At 57.0% G+C, this 21,443-nt stretch overlaps 10 protein-coding genes across 10 annotated transcripts; 5 read left to right on the top strand and 5 right to left on the bottom strand.

Annotated features, from left to right (window-relative positions):
* Window positions 1-732: 732 nt before the first annotated feature.
* BCV69DRAFT_251150 (hypothetical protein) lies at window positions 733-2,196 on the top strand (the record flags this gene model as incomplete). Its single annotated transcript, XM_025490416.1, has 1 exon — window positions 733-2,196. One exon carries the CDS (start codon window positions 733-735, stop codon window positions 2,194-2,196), a length of 1,464 nt encoding a protein of 487 aa, XP_025346669.1.
* A 554-nt stretch (window positions 2,197-2,750) lies between these two features.
* BCV69DRAFT_272154 (hypothetical protein) lies at window positions 2,751-5,281 on the top strand (the record flags this gene model as incomplete). The annotated part of the gene is made up of 5 exons (XM_025490969.1): window positions 2,751-3,517; window positions 3,597-4,137; window positions 4,206-4,466; window positions 4,541-4,714; window positions 4,795-5,281. 5 exons carry the CDS (start codon window positions 2,751-2,753, stop codon window positions 5,062-5,064), a joined length of 2,013 nt encoding a protein of 670 aa, XP_025346668.1. The 3' UTR covers window positions 5,065-5,281.
* A 291-nt stretch (window positions 5,282-5,572) lies between these two features.
* Window positions 5,573-6,193, bottom strand: BCV69DRAFT_287999 (ribosomal protein S7; the record flags this gene model as incomplete). The annotated part of the gene is made up of 1 exon (XM_025493600.1): window positions 5,573-6,193. One exon carries the CDS (start codon window positions 6,191-6,193, stop codon window positions 5,573-5,575), a length of 621 nt encoding a protein of 206 aa, XP_025346667.1.
* An 849-nt stretch (window positions 6,194-7,042) lies between these two features.
* BCV69DRAFT_313758 (RNA-binding domain-containing protein) lies at window positions 7,043-8,107 on the top strand (the record flags this gene model as incomplete). The annotated part of the gene is made up of 4 exons (XM_025495059.1): window positions 7,043-7,133; window positions 7,245-7,417; window positions 7,509-7,878; window positions 7,965-8,107. The coding sequence occupies 4 exons, from the start codon at window positions 7,043-7,045 to the stop codon at window positions 8,030-8,032; spliced, it is 702 nt and encodes a 233-aa protein (XP_025346666.1). The 3' UTR covers window positions 8,033-8,107.
* Window positions 8,108-8,653: 546 nt separating this feature from the next.
* On the bottom strand, window positions 8,654-11,510 carry BCV69DRAFT_300329 (WD40 repeat-like protein; the record flags this gene model as incomplete). Its single annotated transcript, XM_025494447.1, has 3 exons — window positions 8,654-10,999; window positions 11,142-11,290; window positions 11,447-11,510. The coding sequence occupies 3 exons, from the start codon at window positions 11,508-11,510 to the stop codon at window positions 8,654-8,656; spliced, it is 2,559 nt and encodes an 852-aa protein (XP_025346665.1).
* A 755-nt stretch (window positions 11,511-12,265) lies between these two features.
* On the top strand, window positions 12,266-13,896 carry BCV69DRAFT_272145 (DUF1751-domain-containing protein). Its single transcript, XM_025490968.1, has 2 exons — window positions 12,266-12,846; window positions 12,929-13,896. Exons 1-2 carry the CDS (start codon window positions 12,422-12,424, stop codon window positions 13,773-13,775), a joined length of 1,272 nt encoding a protein of 423 aa, XP_025346664.1. The 5' UTR covers window positions 12,266-12,421; the 3' UTR covers window positions 13,776-13,896.
* A 150-nt stretch (window positions 13,897-14,046) lies between these two features.
* BCV69DRAFT_313755 (DNA-binding protein) lies at window positions 14,047-15,892 on the top strand. Its single transcript, XM_025495058.1, has 3 exons — window positions 14,047-14,343; window positions 14,424-15,064; window positions 15,142-15,892. The coding sequence occupies exons 1-3, from the start codon at window positions 14,124-14,126 to the stop codon at window positions 15,733-15,735; spliced, it is 1,455 nt and encodes a 484-aa protein (XP_025346663.1). The 5' UTR covers window positions 14,047-14,123; the 3' UTR covers window positions 15,736-15,892.
* BCV69DRAFT_41681 (hypothetical protein) lies at window positions 15,861-16,937 on the bottom strand. Its single transcript, XM_025495263.1, has one exon. It carries the CDS (start codon window positions 16,555-16,557, stop codon window positions 15,985-15,987), a length of 573 nt encoding a protein of 190 aa, XP_025346662.1. The 5' UTR covers window positions 16,558-16,937; the 3' UTR covers window positions 15,861-15,984.
* Window positions 16,938-18,047: 1,110 nt separating this feature from the next.
* On the bottom strand, window positions 18,048-18,833 carry BCV69DRAFT_41694 (hypothetical protein). Its single transcript, XM_025495264.1, has 2 exons — window positions 18,184-18,833; window positions 18,048-18,099 (listed from the first exon to the last, which is right to left on the bottom strand). The coding sequence occupies exon 1, from the start codon at window positions 18,799-18,801 to the stop codon at window positions 18,349-18,351; it is 453 nt and encodes a 150-aa protein (XP_025346661.1). The 5' UTR covers window positions 18,802-18,833; the 3' UTR covers window positions 18,048-18,099; window positions 18,184-18,348.
* A 101-nt stretch (window positions 18,834-18,934) lies between these two features.
* Window positions 18,935-21,115, bottom strand: BCV69DRAFT_284129 (NADH-ubiquinone oxidoreductase). The gene is made up of 4 exons (XM_025492935.1): window positions 20,986-21,115; window positions 20,716-20,906; window positions 19,490-20,615; window positions 18,935-19,287 (listed from the first exon to the last, which is right to left on the bottom strand). The coding sequence occupies exons 1-4, from the start codon at window positions 20,996-20,998 to the stop codon at window positions 19,079-19,081; spliced, it is 1,539 nt and encodes a 512-aa protein (XP_025346660.1). The 5' UTR covers window positions 20,999-21,115; the 3' UTR covers window positions 18,935-19,078.
* Window positions 21,116-21,443: the final 328 nt, after the last annotated feature.

Genomic DNA, 21,443 nt, shown 5'->3' with positions numbered 1-21,443 from the left:
ACCCGGCTCCCCGCTTGGCGTCTGTGCCTGGCGCCACGCGACTGTGGTTGAATGTCCGCCGCTGCATCACCCAGCTTTGTTCCGAGCCTCTGCAGCACATCCAATTGAACATCTCATCCCGGTCATTGCGGCAGCATCACTTGCACTCGCCTCCCTATTCGGGCATGCCTTGTCTCGGCACTTCGGCTCCAGACGAAGCAAGCCATGGACCCGTACCTGCTTCTGCTGCTCTGCTCTGGGCTTGAATAAGCTTCACTCCGCTGTGGCGGACGAGGTTACGGCGACCAGAGACGGACGCAAGGGCCGGCGGAGGCAGGTTGGCAAACATCTATGCCGATCATGCGTCTCCGTCATCGGACAGAGCCATGTGGGATCGGGTCGCAGTAGAGATCAGAGCTTTATAGCAAGATTGGCCTTGATCGATACCCCCGCTATTCTCTCCTTCAGACTCGTTCCTTACGGCTCCCAACCCACCTTCGTTTCGTCCCCGTTTCCTTCTTCCCTTGATCACTTGGAGCTGGTCTCCTTTGATATTATTCCGAGCTCGATAGATTCGCTGCTACGAAAGCATCATTCATCTGCTCCCTTGCCCTGGCGGCTTTGCTTCATCTATTCCCCACACCTCGGCTCTCCAACATGATGCGTACTCAGCTGCAGATGCTCCTCTGCGCCCTGCTCGTAGCGTGCACGCTCTCCTCTATGAGCATGGCTGCGACTCTGCCGTCATCAGGAATGGAAGTAGAGGAGCGTGCAGTAGCTCCGAATAGACTCGAGGCAGTCCGAATCCTCAAGGCCGCGGCCGCGGCTGTGACGCCCAACTACGGGACCGGAGGTCACAAGGCACGGAGGAGCGTCGGCGAGCATCATCGTAGGGTGCGATACCACCCACGAGATCTGGCCGAGGACGGCGAGCAAGGAGGGCTAGAAGAGCGTGCAGCGACTCCGAATGAGCTCGAGGCTGTTCGGATCCTCAAGGCGGCGGCGGCGGCCGTTACGCCAGATTACGGAAGAGGTGGCCACCAGGCCAGGGACGAGCCCGCAGAAAGTGCCAGTACTGAGCTTCCTGCGAAGCCCAAGAAGAAGAAGAAGAGATCTGCAGGCACTTGTGCCAAGAAGAACTCCAGCTCGACTAGCACTTCCGTTGTCACTTCCTCTACCTCTAAGAAGTCTACTAGCACTACGACCACTACCTCTACCAAGGCCACTAGCACTTCGAAAGCGAGCTCGAGCAAAGCTACCAGCACCACAGCGACGAACTCTACCAAGACTGCTACCACTACGACTGCTTCGTCGACTGCTACAGCCACTTGCGGCTCGTCCTCCTACGGCTACACGCAGGCCCGGGCCGATCTGAACAAGATCATGAAGTGGGCATATGTCACCGACATACAGACTGAGGCACAAAAGGTGGAGACGACCTACGCCGTGCTGTCCGCAGCCAATCGCTACTACCCGGAATTGGCAACACAGGACGCCGTGAGGTACCTGCTAGCCGATATCAATGCCGAGTCTAGCTTCAATGTGACTTCGTACAGCGGTGGTCGTCTGGACTCTGGTGCCTCCCTTGGTCTGCTGCAGGTGTCGCCAGGGTCTGGTTCGCAGCTTCTGCCCCTCTTTGTTGGTCATGCCCGAGTCTCGTACAACAACTACTCTTGGAGCGATACAGTAGGGCCCTGTGGCGCCCTTCTAGACTACGCCACTGGCAAGCAGTTGTCGCTGGCAGGTCTGACCACCGATGACCTCTACCGACCCTGGGTCAACATCCATGTCGCCGCCTGGGTGCAGTCGAATTTGGCCCGCACGTCATCTGCTGATCCTTATGACTGGGAGCAGACTAGCGACGATGCCTACACTTTCATTGCAGCCCAAGCGAAGTACAATGCCGCAGTCGCTGCGGGCACCTCTAGCTCTTCGCTATTGACCGCCATGAACAAGGCCAACAAGACGCTCACGGCCGACCTTGTCGGTGCTGGTCTGCCTCGTTCCTTGCTCACGGGAGCTGGTTCCTGGGTAGCAGGTCCCGCTACGGACGGTGATGGGTCGTACACTTCGGCTGATGACGATGTCTCGGCTCCTTATTTTGCGAATATTGAGGATGGTCTGGCGGCTTTGTACGGCGATAAGACTCACGACAGCGACTGGCTCGATAGCCAGGTCCTGACTGCCGGTCTGGTCGACTATCGCCCCTCGTCGTAGGTTGTGGAAAAGCCCTGTTTTGCCGTGCTGCTGTCTCCCACTGTCTTTACTTGTACATTCCACCAATCTTGCTGTCAAATACATTCGTTTACATTACCACATTACCCGATGATGATGTCACTCTCCCAGATCCGTTCCTCTTTCTCTTGTGCCAAGGATGTCTGACCGATCTACTTGACTCGCTGTACCTGAGAGCCGCGGCTTTCTCCGCCGCTTCCCCCTTTGCTGTTGCGGTGACGATTTGTACTCAGTCCTGAATCGAAGGACGTGCGAGGCGCAGCATACAGAGGGGCGCTCAGCCAACCGTGCGCCCCCTTTTACATCTGATCATTCCTCCTCATCCTCTCATCCATGCCTACCATCATCCTGCCCTCCCAGCCATGCTCCCCACGCCACTTCCAGCCAGCGCTGGCGGCGCCTTTGTCTCTTCTGACTCCCTGGGCGAATCACTCTCACGAAGAGCCACTCGCAGCTTCAACACCCTTCGCTTCAAAGACTCCAGAGCCTCTCTGTCTGACGCACTCGATTCACAAGCCATGAAGGTCCTTCGCAATATGAAGAGCTCCGTAACGCTGGGTATTACAAAGAAAGCGCCGCAGCCCGGCTCTGGGGTACATGAAGGCGCAGTAGCAGAGCACGAGCCCGCTCACCAAGACGGGGACATCAGCGCAGCCGACACCTCTGGAGTTACAGCTCGCAAGTCATCTTCTGTAGACAAGGCGCAGGGAGCAGCATACCCTGTCGTCTCTCGCAGCAGCACCTCTGTCCCCGCACAGCTCCGTCGATGGGCCTCTACCATCTCGAGCAGGTTCACCTCTGCGCCAGGGGACAGCACTGGCCCACCGCCTGCTCGTCGCCCACCCATCGACCTCAAAGTACCTCACTTCGGCTCACTGCAAGGCCATACTCTCAACTTCGTCCTTGCGATTGTCGCATCTGCGTCCTTCACCGAGTGGGGCTACGAGCAGGGTGTACTCAGCGGTCTCCTCACCCTTGAGGACTTCCAGCGAGCGATTCCCTACATGGCACCCTACGAGCCTGACAACGCCTGGTGTCGCGAGGAGATCCAGTGCATGGGTACTCATGGAACTCAGGCTATTGGCGTGGGCATCTATCAACTTGGCTGCTTCCTGGGTGCTATCGCCGTCCTCCAGTATGGGGACGGGTGGGGCAGGAGGAACTCTGCTTTCTGGGGAACGCTAGTAGTGATCGTAGGCACGACACTGCAGGCGATAGCTCAAGGTGGCGTTGCAGTCAGCTACATGCTCTTCGTCGTTGGCAGAATTATCGCTGGACTCGGAAACGGTGTCGTAACCGCAAGGTGAGTACACGCAGGCGCACCGCCAGAGGTGCGTATTGTCGACAGGGGTCAGTGACCTTTGCCGCTTCCACTCTCCCAGTATCCCGACCTGGCAGTCTGAGTGTGCTAAGCCACACATGCGAGGTCTTCTCATCATGCTCTCGGGTGCTCTCATCTCAGGTGGCATCGCGCTATCCTACCTCATGAATCTCATCTTCTTCTACACGGAAGGCTCAGCCCGATGGCGAACACCCATCGCCTTGCAGATTGTCATCTGTTGCATCGTCCTGATTGGCATTCCCTTCCTGCCAGACTCTCCTCGATGGCTGCTCATGAAAGGTCACACGGAAGAATGTCGTCTCACTCTGGCACGTCTGGCAGGTCAACACGTGGACTCACTTCAGGTCGAAAGCGACATGAGGATCTTGCAGAACAACTTGGCAGCAGAAAGAGCGGGTGGACCCTTCCGATATCGAGAGCTCTTCACCAGTGGCCCTTCGCAGAACTTCCATCGGACCCTCCTTGCTATCATGGCCCAGGCAGGTCAGCAACTCACGGGCATCAACTTGACAACGTACTACCTTAGCTTGCTCTTCGAGAAGTCTCTAGGCCTGGCTGCGGAGCTGGCCAGAATCTTGTCGGTGAGCAGAGTTCGCGTTGATGGGATAGACATGACAGCCTGCTGAGCCTTCTTACCAACCCAACACAGTTTGCAAACGGCCTGTGGTACTTCCTGACTTCACTCTGCGCCCTTCCACTCGTCGAAAAGATGGGTCGTCGTAAGCTCCTCTTCCTCGGCGCGGGCGGGATGACCTTCTCATTCCTCGTCTTGGCTGGCATCGTCTCGACAAGCACCTACATTGACGATACGCCTGCGCTGTCTCAGGCTGGCGGAGCCTGGTCGGTACTGCTCCTCTTCTTGTACGTCGGCTTCTTCGGTGTCTCGTACCTAGGTTTGACATGGCTATACGTGAGTAGAGGTGATGGGGAAGCTGTAGCGGAAGGGCCTCTCACACCAAAGGTGACCCTCATCTTGCTTTCCAGCCTGCCGAGATCACTCCCTTGCGCATTCGTATCCAGGCCAACGGTCTGTCCACGGCAACCAATTGGCTCACGAACTTCATGGTAGTCATGGTCACCCCTCCCGGGATCGCCCACATCGGATGGGGCATGTACGCCATCTTCGGCGTCCTATGTGCCGCTCAGATACCTGTCATTGTAAGTGGCGTGGACGGTGGCCCAAGTGTCTGTCATATAGCTCACCTCAATCTTATACCCTCCTCACCTCACCTCCACAGTACAAATGCTTCCCCGAAACCAAAGGCCGCTCCCTCGAAGAGCTCGACGTCATCTGGGCCTACGCCTACGAGGAGCGCACCAGCGTAGTCGTCGAGTCTCTACGCATCAAGCGCCTCGAAGGCGACGAGCTCGACGAGTGGATCGCCCGCTACCTGGCAACGGGCCCAATGGGGTCTTGGCATGCTCAGGCTCAGGCGCAGGCGCATGGAATTGACATTGGAAGCGATCTTGGATTGACCGAGAGCATGCGAGCTCGACTTGATGCTTGAAGCTGGGCGGGGGGAGAAACTTGATCAGTAGACGCACGGAGAGGTGCTGGGCACTCGTTGGAGTACGCCCGAGTCGGTCAGTAGAAGGTCTCTCACTCCAGATCCACCTCACACCGTGCACCCCAGCATGCTCCACAGACGCTGCATCACGAAAGCAAGATACCCTACCTGACGCGTCTTCCACAGTCATAGCTTTAGTGAAGCTCCTCAATTCACGCTCTCATTCTCATCTTTTGGGATTATGCTGATGTTCTGTTGAATTGATTGTGAGAATCAGAGGTGGTCCAACAAAGCTAGGCAAGACGACGGGCAGTGCGTAGCCGTGATCTGCTAGACTTCGAAGGTAAATGTACAGTGTAGACAGAGGGGTGATGGACACTGCTGTTGGAACAGACCAAGGAACCCATGTCAAAAGAGGGCGTGGGACAATAGAGTAAGGTAGAAGAAAGAGAGTTGTGGATTGACCTGATACCGCCTGCAGAGCTTCTCCAATGGGAGACGCCACTCTTTAACGGTTGGATCGGGCAACACGCTCCAGCTCATCCTTCTTCTTGATGGCGTAAGAGTTCGACGAACCCTTGGCTGCGTTCACTAGTTCGTCGGCCAGGCACTCGGCAACACTCTTGACGTTCCTGAAAGCCGACTCTCGGGTTCCGGTGGTGAGGAGAGAGATGGCCTGGTTGACACGTCGCAGAGGCGAGACATCGACGGCCTGTCGTCGGACGGTACCCTGCGATCCGATACGAGTGGAGTCCTCACGGGGTCCAGTGTTGATGATGGCATCCACAAGGACCTGGATGGGGTTGAGGTCCGTTAGCAGGTGGATGATCTCAAAGGCGTGCGAGACGATTCGGACAGCCATGAGCTTCTTTCCGTTGTTGCGACCGTGCATCATCAGGGAGTTGACCAGGCGCTCAACGATGGGCATAGTGGCCTTTCGGAACTGCTTGTTGGCGTATCGGCCAGCGGTGTGAGGGGTGTAGACGGCATTTCGCAGAGAGATGTAGTCCTGGAGCGAGATGTCCTTGACCTCGACCTCTTGGGCATCCCACTTGCCGAAGAGCTTCACCGAGCCGACCTCGGGAGCAGAGAGGGCAGCAATGTCCTTGGGAACACCAATTCGAGCCATATTGAGGTCTGTAATTCGCGAATGAGAGAAAGGGGGGAGGTTCTGAGGTCAGCAATTTGTGATGTTACTTTGCAGCGCTAGTTCGCTAATGGAGTTGGATCTGCTCTTCGCGAGGCTACTGGCAGTTTCATCACCACCATGCCCGAGCAGGCTACCCTTCAGCTTCAGTGGCTGCCACCTTGGCTGGGATCAGCTCGTCCCTTCTCATGATCGAGATGACCCCTGGGACATCCTGATGATGCTGGCTACTCTTCCAGTGTCTTGCAACGCCCTTGCCCATTCCCTCGTCTACCAGCTTCTGTTCCTTCCTTGATCTTCCTCTCTTCGCGAAGATGCCATCCCTCTTCGCATCTCCTCCCTTGCCCAATTCTCTCAAGCCATCTATCTGACTCCCGACGTCCCGCTAATGTCGAGTAGCATGTGCCTCTTGTATGGCCAGTAGAGATACTCACGCTTGTGTTGAGGGTGGGTGGTGTAGCGGGGAGGAAGATGAGGAGGATGAGGTTGATGGTGGTGCGTAGGATGAGATTTGAGATTCCTAGGCGGCCATTCCATTCGATGGCGGCCCTGCCTCCCTGCCACTCGCTCCTGCCCCGACTCGCGCCCAACCCCCCAAGCCGCTCAGGCGTCGCATTGCTGCGCGCGGATCCATCCGCCCGCAGGAGTAAGGACAAATCGCTTCCGTTCCTGCCGCGGTCGGGAGTGCCACAGATTCGGTTCCGAAGAAAGGGGGAAGCATCCGTTCCGATGCAGCGTGAAGCGGACAGGCATACCTTCTCGCGAACATCGCTCGTCCCGCATACCACCAACCACCCCGCATCGCTCTACTCTACTGACTCATCGCCCATCATGACGAGCGCAATAGCTTCCACGTCTTCAGGCTCGCAGCCAAATACATCGCTCTATGTCCGGAATTTGAATACAAAGACAAAGAAGCCAGGTGAGCAGTCCTTGCGGATACAGTCCATGAGCAACAGCAGCCATTGCAACGCAGCTCACGCTTCCTTCCTCCCTCGTCTCCCGCCCCTCGATCTACCTCCTGTCCCCGCAGAGCTCCGTCGGCAACTCTACTCCCTCTTCTCAACCTATGGCAAAGTCATTGATATTGTTGCCACGCGCACAGACGGGATGAGGGGGCGGGCTTTCGTTGTATTCCGGGATCTCAGCAGCGCGACGGCAGCTCGGAGAGCGTTGGATGGGTTCGAATTCTACGATAGGAGTATTGTGAGTTGGGCACTAGCTGGAAAACAAGGTACAAGATGGCTTGAAAACATTTGGAGCTGACGGCTATCGCTCCTCTTCCCTTGTTGCTCAGGCAATCGACTACGCTCACTCTCAGAGCAAAGCTACCATCATCCTAGAGAAAGGTCCCGAGGCTCTCTTCGACCCCTCCCTCTTCGCCTCTGGCTCCAGCTCTACCGGTCCTTCCGCCTCTAGCAAGAACAAGGTCACCGTCTCCTCCGCTCAGGCCGACCAACGCGGTAGAGAGAAGAAGCGCGCGAGGGAAGAGGCGAGACAGAGGGGTGAGATTGTGGAGGGAGAGGAGGAAGAGGAGGAGGAGAGTGATGATGAGGAGGAGGAGGAGGATGTGGGGGAGCCGAAGAGTAAGGCGAGGAAGATTGAGGGGGCTGATGGGGGGCAGAAGCAAGAAGTGGAAGAGGAGGAAGAAGAGGAGGAAGAGGAGAGTGAGTACTACCTCGAGTCATGAGCCGTATCCGCTCGTATCATCCCACTAACGGCTGCGTTTTCCTTGCTTCGTCTCCTTGCGCAGCTGCGATGGACATGGCCGACTCGGATTCGGATGACGATGATGCACCAGGTCCAGCGCCTCCTCCGTGAGGCAAGTGACTCTGCCGCTTTCCCTCTGCTGCTCGTCCGCCCAGCATGCCCTTGACGCCTTTACTCGCCCAATACCCAGAGTCACACCCAAGTAGCGAGGTCCTCAATGGTATGCAGTGCCCAGATATACAGACGGCAGCGACACAAGCAGTATCAGTAGCAACGACAACGACAGTGGCAATTCTGAAACGGTTTGAAAAAAATTCCAACAACATTAAGAGCACAACATTGGAGTACAGCCCTTTCTCTTTCCTCTTTCTCTTGCCCTGTTTCCTTTTCCTTTCTGGCATTGATCTTTTGCTACCGGCGACCCCAAACCCCCCCTTCCTGGACATACACCACATTCTTCGTTCAAAGCGTCGGGAGGCTGATAGTACAGTACATGACAAGAAGTCGAAAGTCGAACGTCGAAAGTCTAGGCTCCCTCAGGAGTAGCAGAAGAAGAAGGAGAAAGAAACGAGTGGTGAAAGACGTAGTGACCGGCGTGAGAGAGAGTTGGTGGAGGAGTGAGGAGGCAGTGAGATGAAGGAACCGCTCGGGAGTCTCCACCAGCAGCAAAAGGGGGGAGAGGTAGTTCCAGAGGCAGTGTTGAAGCCCCACGCGGCCTAACCGCCAATCGTCTCATTCCTCCATCTTCGTCTTGTCGCCTTGAGTCGCTTGCTCGCCACCTTCTTCGGTCCCTTCCTCCTCTTCGTCTAGCCGGCCAAGATCTAGAATGGTGAGCCTCTTGTCGGCTTGACTAATGCCCAGCTGGTGTGTACCTCCACTGGCGCTGCCATTCGACGACGAAGCGGCTGCACTACCCTTGGCAGCTGCCGCGCCTCCACTCTTGGCCTTCTTGGCAGCATCACTGCCCTCCCCTTCCTCGGCAGCCGCTTCGCCCTTGATAGCAGCGGCTCCGCTCGAGCTAGCATTTGGCTGTGAGACATGCCATGTGACGTCGAAGACAGGACCGCCAGCCACGTACGCCTTGACGATTGCCCCGTCCTTGACCCGGTTCACCAGGACTTTCCGGTCGATACTGCCCGTTGCGAGGAACCTAGCATCCGGACTCCAGCAAACTGAGTAGACGCAGTCGGAGTGCTCCTCTATCACTCTCAAGCACGTCCCATCCTCGGCATTCCAGATCCGCGCGGTCTTGTCAAAGGAAGCCGTCGCAAGCATGCGGGGCTGCGTGGATTGGGCCGTGCCAGGCCCTGTGGGAGCCCATTGCAGATTGTAGATCTCCTTTGTATGACCGGTAAGGACGAATTGACAGATGGCTTTGCCATTCTTGTCAAGGGAGCCGGAATTACTCGAGCCGACGCGCATCTCGGCAGCAGCGTCATCTTCGTCGGATCGATTGTCAACGTCCATCGATGCTGAAGCATCGAGAGCTACTGAGCCGCCTCTTCCTTTTGACAGACCTGCAGAACCTCGCTTAGGTCTCGACGAAGACTCAGAGGACGAGTCACCCAGAACGTTGCCATCGATGCTCCATATCCTCGTCGTCTTGTCGTCAGAAGCGCTAGCGAGAAGCGTCTGGCTGGCGTCAAACCTGAGCGCATTCACCTCATCATCGTGCCCTCTCAGCGTCCGGATCGGCTTCGTCTCTCCAACTCGACAGAGGTTGATGCTGTTGTCTGCGGATGCAGTAGCGAATGTCATGTCGTTGCGGGTACTCGAGGGTCCCTGAGACCGACTGTTCACCAGCCAGTCAACGTCTAGCACGCCGTCTGAATGGACAGGGAATTGTTGGCGCACTTTGCCGGACGAGAGGTCCCAGACAATAGCTGTTCCATCGGCTGAGCTCGTGAGCAACATAGTGCCCTTACGGTTCCACTTGACGCTGAAGATGGGTCCTTGATGCATCGACATCACGAGGTGCAGGTCACCTTGCGGAGTCCACAGACGGAGTATACCATCGTAGGACCCGCTAGCAAGAAGAGTGCCGTCAGGATTCCATTCCAGCGCAGAGACGTCCTTGGCATGAGTAGTAGGCAGATGCTTGCAGATAGCTGGCGCATCGGGAGACGCGCCCTTTGCCGGCAGATCCCAGATGCGAACAGTAGCGTCTCCACCGGCCGATGCAATCAGGCCTGGAACGGTAGGGTTCCAAGCAGAAGAGAAGACTTCGGCAGAGTGACCCACGAGAGTGGTGATATCGTCGCTGGCGATCTCCTTGCCCTTCGCCTTGCCTGTGAGAGGTGGGCCTGTCGGCTGAGATGAGTTACTGGCAATTGCAGCTCCAGCTACCTTGCGAGGGTTCTTAGAAGTCGGTACCTCCTCAGCGTCAGATCTTGTGGCTGCCTCCTCATCGTCCTCGTTCTCGACTGTCCCGCTACGCTTCTGCTTCTTCTTCTTGCTCTTCTTTGAGCTGCCAGCAGTCTTGCTGCCGACCTTGCCGCCCGCTGTCACTTCGCTTGCCTTCTTGCCCTTCGCCTTGTTCGGCGGTGAAGGACTGCTGGCTTTGCCATTCTGAGCCGTCGCTGTCAAGCGAGGAGTTACATCCCCTTCCTCGTCTTCCCCCTTCTCCTCCGCATCTTGATGTCTTGCTCCATTTGGTAGCCGCTTCGCCGAAGAGCCGACTCCAGTAGGCTCGGATTCCTCTGTTGCCGCCTTTTTGGAGCGCTTCTCCTCCCTCGACGAGCCATTGCTGGCGGACGCCTTCCTCTTCGTCGTGCTCGCCTCGACGGACTCCTCGGCGTCCAGCTTGTTCTTTGAGGATGATGCTACGTTCGAAGCCGTATGCTTGCCATTCGGCCGACTCTCAACCGGCGATGGAGCTCTGCTTGAAGCTCTCCGCGATTGTACAGGATCGGTCTGCGAAGCAGCCTCGATATGAGAGGAGACGACCTGTGGCCGCGGCTCCGGTGTGAGACGCTGAGGCTCTGGTTGGACCGAGGGTTGACGCCGGGCCTTGCCATCACAGACGTGAGGAGGACCGACTAGATGGAAAGGAGCCGAACAAGCCTTCTCTGATCCGTCCTGGAAGAGGGGATAGGACGAGGAAGGATACACGGGTAAGTATGCAAGTCACATGCAGACTACGATTGCTCTCAACAATCGCAAATGTCTGCATCCACATCCCAATTCCCGTCTCCCGCCGACCTCAACTGCATCAACTCACGGGATTGACATGAGCCTCGACGGCCATGTATACGAGTCCCTTTTGTAGAATCTTCAATAGCCTCCCCGGTTCGACGACTGCCTCTTTGCTGAGTGGTTCCTCGTCCAGTCTGCTCTCATGTCGTAATGAGAAGCAAGCATGGCGGAAGTCTGGTGAATGAGTATGACGCGGGATAAAAGGAGAGGATGGACGAATCGAGAAGTGTTTGGGTGGATGTCAGCGATACTGACTCTCGTGATCTTTCTACATGTTCCCTTTGGAATAAGTCCAAGAGGCTCTTCCTCTCCTAGTCCGCGTCCACTCACCTGATTCCTTGAGGTAGTGATAGATGAGCAGATTGACCTCCGCCGTCGAGTTGATACTCGACATGGTCGCGAAGAGCAATGTCAGAGTTGAATGCCAGGGGATGCTATGCGATATGGATTGTCTCCGTGTATATCCAGTTCGCTTAGAGGTATAGTCGCGACGGTCCTGCAATTGATCGAGGCTGAGCGTGGAGATGAGAGAACAGAGATGGAACCGACGATGAGGATGATGAGAGGAATGAGTCTATTGTTGTCGGGTACGACAACATCGGAGGTCGGCGCCAAGCTGTATTGGTTGAGGACGGCTCGCCGACTCGTCTGATATGCAGACGGGGGGAGAAGAGAGGAGAAGATATCGGATGGGACAGTGGACGAAAGTCTCTGCTCTGGGCTCGCTGCCGGACGTGATGCAAGCGGATGGCTAACGTGGAAGGGTGGCCGGGTAGAGCAAAGAGCGCCTTGAGAGTTGTTGCGTTGATGCAAAGGGTAGTATGGTGATGATGGCTGAGGTGAGATGTGGTGAGGATTACGAGGATGGCAGGATTGGATGCGTCGGCTACGACGACTGACCCAAGGTGAAGAGCGGGAGCGAGCAAAGGCAGAGGCAGAGGGCCAAAGGCGAGGCAGGCAGCGAGCAGCCGGGCGGGCGCACGGCAATGGCTCTGCCTCGACGCGGGCGAATGGATCCACGCTCCTCGCCCGCCTGACTCGCGACGCAGGAAAACTTGGCTGGACACACAGGCGGGACATGCGCCAGGGCGAAGAGGCTACTCTACCTACCATCTGGGCTTACAGACCAACACCTCGTCCTCTGTCTCACGCGCTCTCATACGAAGGAAGCCATCCTCCGGCTTGTCCTTCCCATCTGTCCCTCTGGACCAGCGCAAAGCCCCGCTGCGAGCAGCCTGAAGGCGGACCAGGCGACGTAGACGGTGACAGCTTGTCCTTCCTCCACCCACCCACCTCACTCGCAGCATGGCAGTCATCAACTTTACCTCTTCTGTCTTGTCCCTGCCGTTGGCAACACGGTCGCTATCCCTCCTCGTACTTCTCTTCTCTGGCACACTATTCCTGCTGAGAGTCTTCAGGACAGAGGAGAAGGTCCACTTCTTCAGCTTCTCAAAGACCGACTCAGCCATTGCCTTCCCCTGGCTGGTCATTGTCCCAGGCGTATCCTTCTGGTACCCATGGACACTCGTCACTTCCGGACTATGCGAGACCACATTCATCGAGTTTCTGGTCACCATCATCACACTGCCGCTGGCCGGCAGGTATCTGGAGAGGATATGGGGGGCCATTGAATTCGCTAGATTCACCCTCATCGTAGTGGTGGGGTCGAATATCATCGCCTGGGTTCTGGCGACGTTGTTGTACATCGTCCTAGGAAGTGAGGTTGCCTTGTGAGTTGCAAGGAGAGGAATGATGCTGCTTGCGATGAACTTGAACTGACCAGATTCATGCGATCCTCTACCTCCGTCACAGCTACGGAACACAATACCACGGCCTCGAAGCTCTGCAAGTAGCCTTCCTCGTTGCCCTGACTCAGCTGATACCAGATCATCAGGTCTACCTCCTCGGCGGCAAGCTGCCTCCCATGCGAGTGCGCGATCTGCCCATGCTCTACGTCACCTTCTCCAACATCACCTGCCTCTTAGGCTACACCTCTCCCTTCATCCTCATCCAATTCGGCTGGCTCATCTCATGGGTATACCTGCGCTTCTACCGGTACAACCCCGAGAACGGTACAAGGGGCGATCGGAGCGAGACCTTTGCATTCGTCCTGTGGTTCCCGCCCTTCGTTCACAAGCCCCTCGGGATCGGGACAACTTTCCTGCATGGACTGTTTGCCCGGTTCCACATCATCCCACGGTATCACTACGAGTACATCCCTGGAGATCTTGAGTTTGAGGGAGGACAGGACGGAGGGCCGAGTGGAGGGAGTGGGACAACTGCCAGGGCCGAGGCGGAGCGCAGGAGAGCAATGGCTCTCAAAGCCCTGGACCAGCGCATGGCGGGAAGGTCGGCAAGTGGGAACACGACTACTTCAGCGAACGCCAACGGCGGACCGTCTTCAGGTCCAGGCAACGCAGGTCTGGCGCCCCAGTCGCGGCCGTCTGCCCCTGTTCCCCCACCCGAGCTGGTCTTCCAAGCCCCAGACGACGATGAGCCGTTGCGGGCCTCAGCAGCAAAGGCAGCCACGACGCCCAGCTCTCTCGCTAGCAAGAAGCAAGAAGAGGAGCCAGAGTGGCCTTCGAGCGGGGAGGAAGATGGAGGAGACGACGGGGATATTGGAGCGAGTAATGGCAAGAAGGGAAAGAGGGCAGATTGACGCGGGGGCATCGTACAGAAGGAAAGAGGATGGATATAGATGTCGATCATCGAGCAGAGGTAAGCTCCGGACAGCAATCGCACAATCTCACTACCATCATCGCATCGCAAATCCGTCTGACTTCTACTAAGAGGAGCATGAAGTACGGTCCTGTCTGCGTGTCGTGTCACTCGCCTGTCTCGCCCATCACCAGCCACGCGGACTTGACCAATTCCCCGCTTCCGCACATCCGAGCCCTTTCCGTCCGTCCGCGTCTGTGCACCGTTCCGTCAGGTCACCTCAGTACTCCTCTTTCGATATTGCCTCGCCTTTCCCGCGATACAAAGCTGCTAGTGGAGTCTCGCCAAGATGGACAAGGGTAAAGGTAGAGCTACTTCTGCCTCTGCCGCCGCGAGTGCCGCTGCAGGTCCATCGACTACTGCTGGCGCTGGCGGTGCGGGCGGCGCTGGGATCCGCGATGGCATCGAGGATTCGGAGCTGACGTACAATGAGACGATCGATGCGATTGTGCAGTTTCTCGAGGCTGCCTTTCACACGATATTGTATATACGTGGAGTGTACCCTGCTGGTGAGCTCGAGGGAGCACTGCACTGGAGCGGAGAATACCGAGGACTGACCATCTCTGCTTCGCCCCCACCCCGTTCACAGAAATCTTCAAGATGCACCGCCTCTACTCTCACCCGGTGTATCGCTCTCGTCACCCAGGCCTGAACGAATACCTCAGCACTGTCCTCGCCTCAATCCGGAGCGAAGTTCGCGCTTCTCGCGTATCCCAGGTACTCCTAGTCCTGAAGAGCGCCACAACGGGCGTCTTCCTAGAGCGGTACGTCTTCCGCCTCTCCTACCTCCTCGAAGGAGCGCACGCGATCCCTCGCGCAGACCGAGATCTGAGCATACGGGATAATGTTACTTTTCGAGAACTCTCGGCGATCTTCAGGGGGTTTCTGATGAAGCTGGCGGTGTGCGAGGTGGGGTTGGAGGGAGTGCCGGATGAGGAAGATTTGGAGTTTGCAATCATGGTGCTTGCGAGGGAGGGGTGTAGGGTGGGACCGCAGGGGGAGGACCCGAATCAACCTGATGAGGGGATGTGGGTGCCGGCAGATGATCGGGAGGGGTTCTTCCCAGGAGAGGAGGCGAAGAGAAATGGAGATGGCGATGAGGAGATGAACGGGAGTGGAAGTGAGCTGAGGGCCAGGAGGCAGACGGGGAGGAGTGGTGAGAATGGTGCAGAGGCGGAAGAGGGAGCGACCATTCTGCCGATCAAGTCGCTCGACAGTGGTGTCATCAATGTGAGTGGTTGGAAAGTGAGCAGCAGCAGAGTACACGATCTCACAACCTGCGCTTACAATCACTCGCCTCCTCGCAGCTCATGCTCTACGTGGAAGACAACCCCACCAGCAAGGCCACTCTGCGTCGCTCTGCCCGCTCCCGCTCGCAACGACCAGCAAGCACACATACCACGCCGCGCCGTCCGCCTTCACAGCGTCATCGCAACCAGCGCCCAGGGGGAGAGGACATCGAGGTCGATCCTGCCTTGTCTCTGCAGGACAGCGGTGATAGGGATATCGAGGACCTCCTGCAGCGCGACGCTACAGGCGCACCTCCCGGCTCCCGCGCTGGAGGAGGTGATGCTGACGCCTCGAGGGGTACAAAGCGCAAAGGTATCGCTCGTCGCTCCTCACAACGTACACCACGCTCAAAAGGCAAGCTCAAGGGCAAAGGCAAGGGCAAGACTCGCGCTCCCACCCTCACGCACGAAGACGAGTCCGACGAGGACCTTTCTGACTCGTCTGCCTCACCTATAAGTGACGACGACGATGGAGCAGGAGGAGGTAGTGGGAGTCGTAGTCCGAGCTCAGACGAGAGGAGCGATGCGAGTATTGTCAGTGTGGGGGACTTCGCCGGCTATGGTGGTGCGGGCGCGGGGATGGGTGGTGGGGGGATGAGTGCGGCTTGGTGACAGGCGCGTGGGGACGATAGGAACAGCGCTGCGCTTTCGGTCATGGGTTGCAAGTCATCTGTGCACAATGTAAAGATTGCAATCGTATTGTATCAAAGCTGTGAGTATTATGGAGCGTCTACAGCGAAAGTGCTTTTACAATCAAGATGGAAGCCGTATGCCTCCTTGGGTAGGGCAAAGGACTTTGCAGCAATGCTTGCGAGAGTGAGAGAGGGACCTTCCTCAGTTTCGAGTTAGAGCCTGTACTGCTTATAAAGTGGCGTCCCTCGATCGTCTTCGCACATAGCCGTGAAGGCGCCTGGTGACGCACGCCGCCTCGCTCCCATTGAGACAGTTTACGGTCATGCCGGTGTTCTGCGTGTTGACTCGCCACTTCATCTGACGACGATCACGCAGCAGAGCCGTCGCGATGGGCTCCCTTCTGTACTCGGGGAGGTTCTCGACCAGTCTGTCGACGATGGACGGCGTGATACGTCGGTATACGCCGGCAATCAGCGAGACTGGCTGTATGCCTTGCTCTCGCAACAGATTGGTGAGCCAGAGCTCTGCCAGGACATTGCACGCGGCGGGGTTGTAGTCTTCCCAGGAAGACGGTACAGCCGTCCGCCAGCCGTAGTGTGCAGTCCTGCCGTGCACCTTCCTTGCCGAGACGGTGACTACCAGCGGGTTGCGCTCGGCACCCTTGCCGCGAAGCGACCGCATTGGCAGACCTGTTGCGTGGTCATGTGGGCCCATTGTTATCCACTGCCAGCAAAGAGGCTGCGCGACATCCACTGCGTCATGGGAGATAAGTCCTTTTTGCCCCTTTGACCGCCTAAGCATAGAGCCTCGAACGTGTGAGTAAGATCATGGATCTAAGAGCTCATCGAGTGGATGGAGACCATCTGTGAGAAGATGTCGATGATGATGAGGCAGGCGTCGTCTGGCTTCGGGGGGCCCCGCATGAGATCGAGGAAGATAGTATGGAAGGGTAGACCCAGAAAGATGTCTTCGACGTCATGTCGTCCGTTTCAGGCTGTCGTCTTGAGAGGCGAAATCAGTAGGACATGCTTGAAGCAGGCATGTGGACACGTGTTCAAATATCGGTCACGAGGAGGCCTCGTACAGGCTTGCGATGCGGATGAGCACTGAGTCTTGATTGCGATCGCAGACAGAGAAAAGGCAGACGACGTAGATGGCTGTCTCGAACCTCGACATTAGTTCACTGAGGAGTTGTGGTCTTCGCGGTCGTCTCCTCGAGCCTCCTGCCAGGATTGGTGTGCGTCATTCTCGCATCGATGTTTGAGGGGACAATCGAATAGTCAAAGGCTTGATCGTACTGAAAAGCTTCCACGAGGCTCAGGCTACCTCCAGGATCCGGCGACAGCCAAAGCTTCTCAGGACACCACAGGCTCAGAATCGTTGCGGTAGATGCCTTGCACGGTGAAAGTGCTGCCTGGTGCTGATAGGCTGCACTACTCATCTCCTCTTCAGCAGTCGGCGGCCGCCGATTGATGCTGGTATCGGCTGTTCATCGCTTGTGACTATTGTTGAGACTGCGCTCAACGCCGGCAATGCTTTGGGGTCGTTGCCCCGTCGCGAGATGCAGTACAGGCGCATGATCGAAGGTCGGATTTGTCCGAGACATCGTTCTGCAGCGCGTACATTCGTCCGGTGCTCCAGGTCGCCGGAAGCCTTGCCAACTCCTACGCGGATGACGACGTCGCGAGGGCCCTGTGCCGAATCGATTGCAGCCTGTAATTCATCCAGCTCGTCTTGGCTTGCAAAGTTTTCTTCAAAGATGTCGATCGTGGTGCTGAGCCACGTGATATATGCCATCTCATCGAACCCTGCAAGCCCCTCTTCGGCGAGACGTCGAAGTAATCTCTCGTCCAGGTCTTGCTGGCCTGGCCTCCTCGATCCTTTCAGTCCCCTAAAGGCTGAAAAAACCGTCATACGCCTTCGAGCTTCGTCGCTCTGGGCGTGGTGTCGTTCGACAGCCGCTGTCAGAGCCTTGAAATCGACACGAGGTCTGATCGTCTGCTTCTGGGAGGAAGCGTGCCCGGTGATGACGGCTTTCGACCAGTCTTGTTTGAAGCGTAGAGCCTTCACTTGAGAGAATCGAAAGCGATCGGCAGCGCGAGCTGCTGTGTCGTGACAAAAACATAGGTCGTACTTATGCAAAGACCGTGCTAATCTTCTCTGTATCGTTCCGACTTGATTGGTATCTCAGACGAGGTATGTGAAGCTTCGTGTGCATGTGCAGAGTCTTGAGCAGCCGAGAGTCCAATCGGAAATAGAGCCTTGAGTAGCTCTTTCCTTTGCGAGCACCGTGAGAGGGTCCGTAGTCTTGAGCTAGATAGGCAAGTCTTGAGATGGAAGTGCCTGTGAGCGGAGAGTGACGACAGAGACAGCTTCAGTCAACATGAATGTACGACTGCTGCTACGATGCGCACTAGCAGAACTCACTAAGTAGCGCCTCGCTTGCGTCTGGGTAACTCTGGGAAGACGAGGATAGATTGAGTCTTGCTGCGTCTTCAGCTTTGAGCAAGCCGGAGGGATGTTGCGTAGTCGATTGCACTCTGACGGCGCAGAGCATGGGGCGAAAGAGGAGGAGCTGTTGAGAGCAGCTGTTCAGAGCAGCTGTTGAGAGGAGCTCGGTGTTGTGAGCGCTGGCGGTTGCTTCGATGGCCCGAGTGCAGCAGCGGCAGCAGTGGTAGTACTCGTAGTATGACTGTGAGTGGTACAGTCGAAAGGTCGTTGGCTACTTGTGTAGGCGCCTAGTGGGTCGGTAGGTACTGTACTTCGGTGGGCTGAGCGGGGTGAGGAAAGAAAAAAGAAAGGAGGGGGAAAAGGGAGAGGGAGCGTCTTTATACCCCATGGCAGGGCGAAGGCCAGGCACCACGATCCGTAATCATCACCAATCACTTGCCGTCCTTGCTCGAGCAACGGCGCATGCGAGCCGCGTGTCGGGAGGAATCGGAAGGGACGCGTCAGGCGGGATACGAGGGTCGCTACCGTGTTTGCCTCGTGGACGGGTGCCTGGAGAATGCCTGGGAGGGTTGATGACGAAGAGGGTGGACTCATCGGTTGAAGCGGCCGTGGATGAATGAAGCGCCTTGAGTGTGCGTGACTTCCGGTGAGTGTGACTGAAGGCTTGTGAGCAAAGAGCGTTAGCGGTACGACAATGCGTGAAGGAGCGACTCAAAGACTGCACATGCCTCGTAATCCCTCGAGAAAGTCTGATGAGGATGAGGAAGAGATCAAGAGGAACATGAATGATATTCAAGAAAAGAAGTCAAGGCTGACAACAGTACAGAATGGGATGCTCGAGAGCGGAAGGCTAGCTAGCGCCAGGTCCTCTCTACACGTTTCCGCTAGCGTGCGGGTTTGGTAGCCTCTCAGCTGGATGAGGAGCTGCCAGATTGCTTGGCCTTGCTAGACCTTCGGGCCACTCGTTTGCCAGCTGTCCACCGTAGAGAACAGGGCCATTCTTGTCTTGAAACGCCTGGAGACGAGCTTCGACCTCCGGCCTGAAGTGGCGAAGAAGCCCTTGAACAGGCCATGCCGCCGCTGCATTTTTCAGCCCAAACGGACCAGAATTGAGCGCAGGAGAGCGTTTTGAAGTTTTTGAGGGCGGGGAAAGCAGATTCAAGTCAGAAATGAAGGCAGAAGTGAAGGTAGACGAGGATTGAAGAGTATCGAAAAAGTTTGGAAGGGTGTAGAGTCAGTATGGCGCACGAAAATGAGCGCGTTCCTCGCTACTGCAACTCACCGTCAGCAAGAGCACAAATGGTGTGTCCCTCCATCTCCTTTGTGAGCTCCTGCAGCATGTCAATCTCCCTCAAGTTACCCCTACCCTGAGAGAATCGCTCCATCATGTTTGCCACCCAAGTGGTACCCTCACGACAAGGTGTGCACTGACCACACGACTCGTGCTTGTAGAATTTGGCGAATCGGGCAATGGCAGAGACGACGTCGGTGGACTTGTCCATGACAATGACGGCTCCTGTGCCGAGGGAGGACTGGGCGTCCTTGAGAGAGTCAAAGTCCATCAGCACGTCACCGCACTTGTTGGCAGGCAGGATGGGGACGGATGATCCACCTGGCACGATACCCAGCAGGTTGTCCCATCCACCTCGAACACCACCACAGTGGCGCTCAATGAGCTCCTTGAGCGGGATACCCATCTCCTCCTCGACGACACAGGGGTGGTTGACGTGACCGGAAATGGCAAAGAGCTTGGTTCCCTGGTTCTTGTCCCTTCCGAACGAGGCGAACCACTCGGGTCCACGACGCATGATGGTCGGCGCAGCAGCGACAGTCTCGACGTTGGCGACGGTTGTGGGGCATCCAAAGACTCCCAGGTCGGCAGGGAAGGGGGGCTTCAGCCTAGGCTTGCCCTGCTTGCCCTCCAGTGACTCGATGAGGGCAGTCTCCTCTCCACAGATGTAGGCTCCAGCTCCCTTGTGAACGTAGACGTCAAAGTCGTAGCCGGATCCACAGGCGTTCTTTCCGATCAGACCAGCCTTGTAAGCCTCCTTGATGGCAGCCTGCAGGTGGGCAGCCTCGAGGTAGAATTCTCCACGGACGTAAATGTACGCAGCATTGGCTCCCATGGCTCGACCGGCAACGAGACAGCCCTCAATGAGCTTGTGCGGGTCACCACGCATGATCTCTCGGTCCTTGCAGGTTCCGGGCTCTCCCTCATCGGCATTGACCACGAGGTAGCGGGGGCGAGGGTCCTTCTCCCATCCGGGCTTGAGCATGAACGACCACTTGAGACCAGAGGGGAAACCAGCACCACCACGTCCTCGCATACCCGAAGCCTTCATCTGGGCGATGATCCAGTCGTGACCCTTGAGCAGGATCTCCTTGGTCTTGTGCCAGTCTCCTCGTGCCTATGCAGCGCAGGGCGGGGCAAAGCGGATAGGTCAGAACACGCTCCTTCCACCTCAGATCCGGGTTTACACCCCTTCGCTTCTTCGTGCGCCTACTCACCATGGCTCCCTTGAGCAGATGATCATGCCTCATGTACGCATTCTGGAAGATCCTGTCCTGGTCCTTTAATCCACCATGGGTCTTCTTGGGTGGGTCCTGAACAGTGGCGAAGCTCCTCCTCGCAACAGTCGAGACGGCTGGCGAAGATGAGGTGGAAGCGGACGAGGCCAGCGAGCGGCGGGCGATCATTGCTGATAGGGAAAGAGAGGGTAAGAGAGGGTCAGTACATCGAGAGCAAGGCGGCGGGAGAAGGCCGGAAGGTATACTCACATGTGCGTTGCATCTTGGGCGATACTTCTGTCCTCCTAGAGAAGACTTGCTGATGACACTAGGCAATAAGAACGTTTGCAGTCGACTCGAGCGTGGAGCCGTTGATAGGAAAGACGGTGGCGGTTGTGAGGAGAAGTCGTATAGCTCGGCGCTCGCAGGGGAGGTGACGAGATGAGGTGAGGGTGAGGTGCGATCGGACCGATGGAGGTCCAGCTTAGACGACAGGCGAGCGAGCCTTGGCTGACAGACAGCCTGATCAGCCCGCCCGCCCGCTTGGCTCTGCCCATGCGTCCCGAGCTTCGATTGCAAAGCCGCCCGCCAGTGGACTCCAATCGCCGCGCGCAGTTACCTCAGCCCTGGGGGCGCCTGCCTGCCTGCCACCGACTCCTTCCGCTCCGAGACACCCAGGGTGGCACAAGGAGGCGACTGCCCGTCACGATTAGTAAATCACCGATAGC

The sequence above is a fragment of the Pseudomicrostroma glucosiphilum genome (genome assembly GCF_003144135.1).
Source record: "Pseudomicrostroma glucosiphilum strain MCA 4718 unplaced genomic scaffold BCV69scaffold_11, whole genome shotgun sequence".
NCBI classification, from domain to species: domain Eukaryota; kingdom Fungi; phylum Basidiomycota; class Exobasidiomycetes; order Microstromatales; family Microstromataceae; genus Microstroma; species Microstroma glucosiphilum.
The sequence above is the reverse complement of the archived record's forward strand: the minus strand, read 5'-3'. Positions and strand labels throughout refer to the sequence as shown.

Bases quoted from the DNA above. Each gene is read 5' to 3' on its own strand.
- BCV69DRAFT_272145 (XM_025490968.1), top strand. From the start codon at position 12,422: ATGGCAGTCATCAACTTTACCTCTTCTGTCTTGTCCCTGCCGTTGGCA. The intron at 12,847-12,928 runs GTGAGTTGCAAG...CCTCCGTCACAG, and splicing joins CTAGGAAGTGAGGTTGCCTT to CTACGGAACACAATACCACG.
- BCV69DRAFT_313755 (XM_025495058.1), top strand. From the start codon at position 14,124: ATGGACAAGGGTAAAGGTAGAGCTACTTCTGCCTCTGCCGCCGCGAGT. The intron at 14,344-14,423 runs GTGAGCTCGAGG...CCCCGTTCACAG, and splicing joins ACGTGGAGTGTACCCTGCTG to AAATCTTCAAGATGCACCGC. The intron at 15,065-15,141 runs GTGAGTGGTTGG...GCCTCCTCGCAG, and splicing joins TCGACAGTGGTGTCATCAAT to CTCATGCTCTACGTGGAAGA.
- BCV69DRAFT_41681 (XM_025495263.1), bottom strand. From the start codon at position 16,557: ATGCTTAGGCGGTCAAAGGGGCAAAAAGGACTTATCTCCCATGACGCA.
- BCV69DRAFT_41694 (XM_025495264.1), bottom strand. From the start codon at position 18,801: ATGAGTCCACCCTCTTCGTCATCAACCCTCCCAGGCATTCTCCAGGCA.
- BCV69DRAFT_284129 (XM_025492935.1), bottom strand. The intron at 20,616-20,715 runs GTGAGTAGGCGC...TGCGCTGCATAG, and splicing joins ATCTGCTCAAGGGAGCCATG to GCACGAGGAGACTGGCACAA. The intron at 19,288-19,489 runs GTGAGTTGCAGT...TGAAAAATGCAG, and splicing joins CATTTGTGCTCTTGCTGACG to CGGCGGCATGGCCTGTTCAA.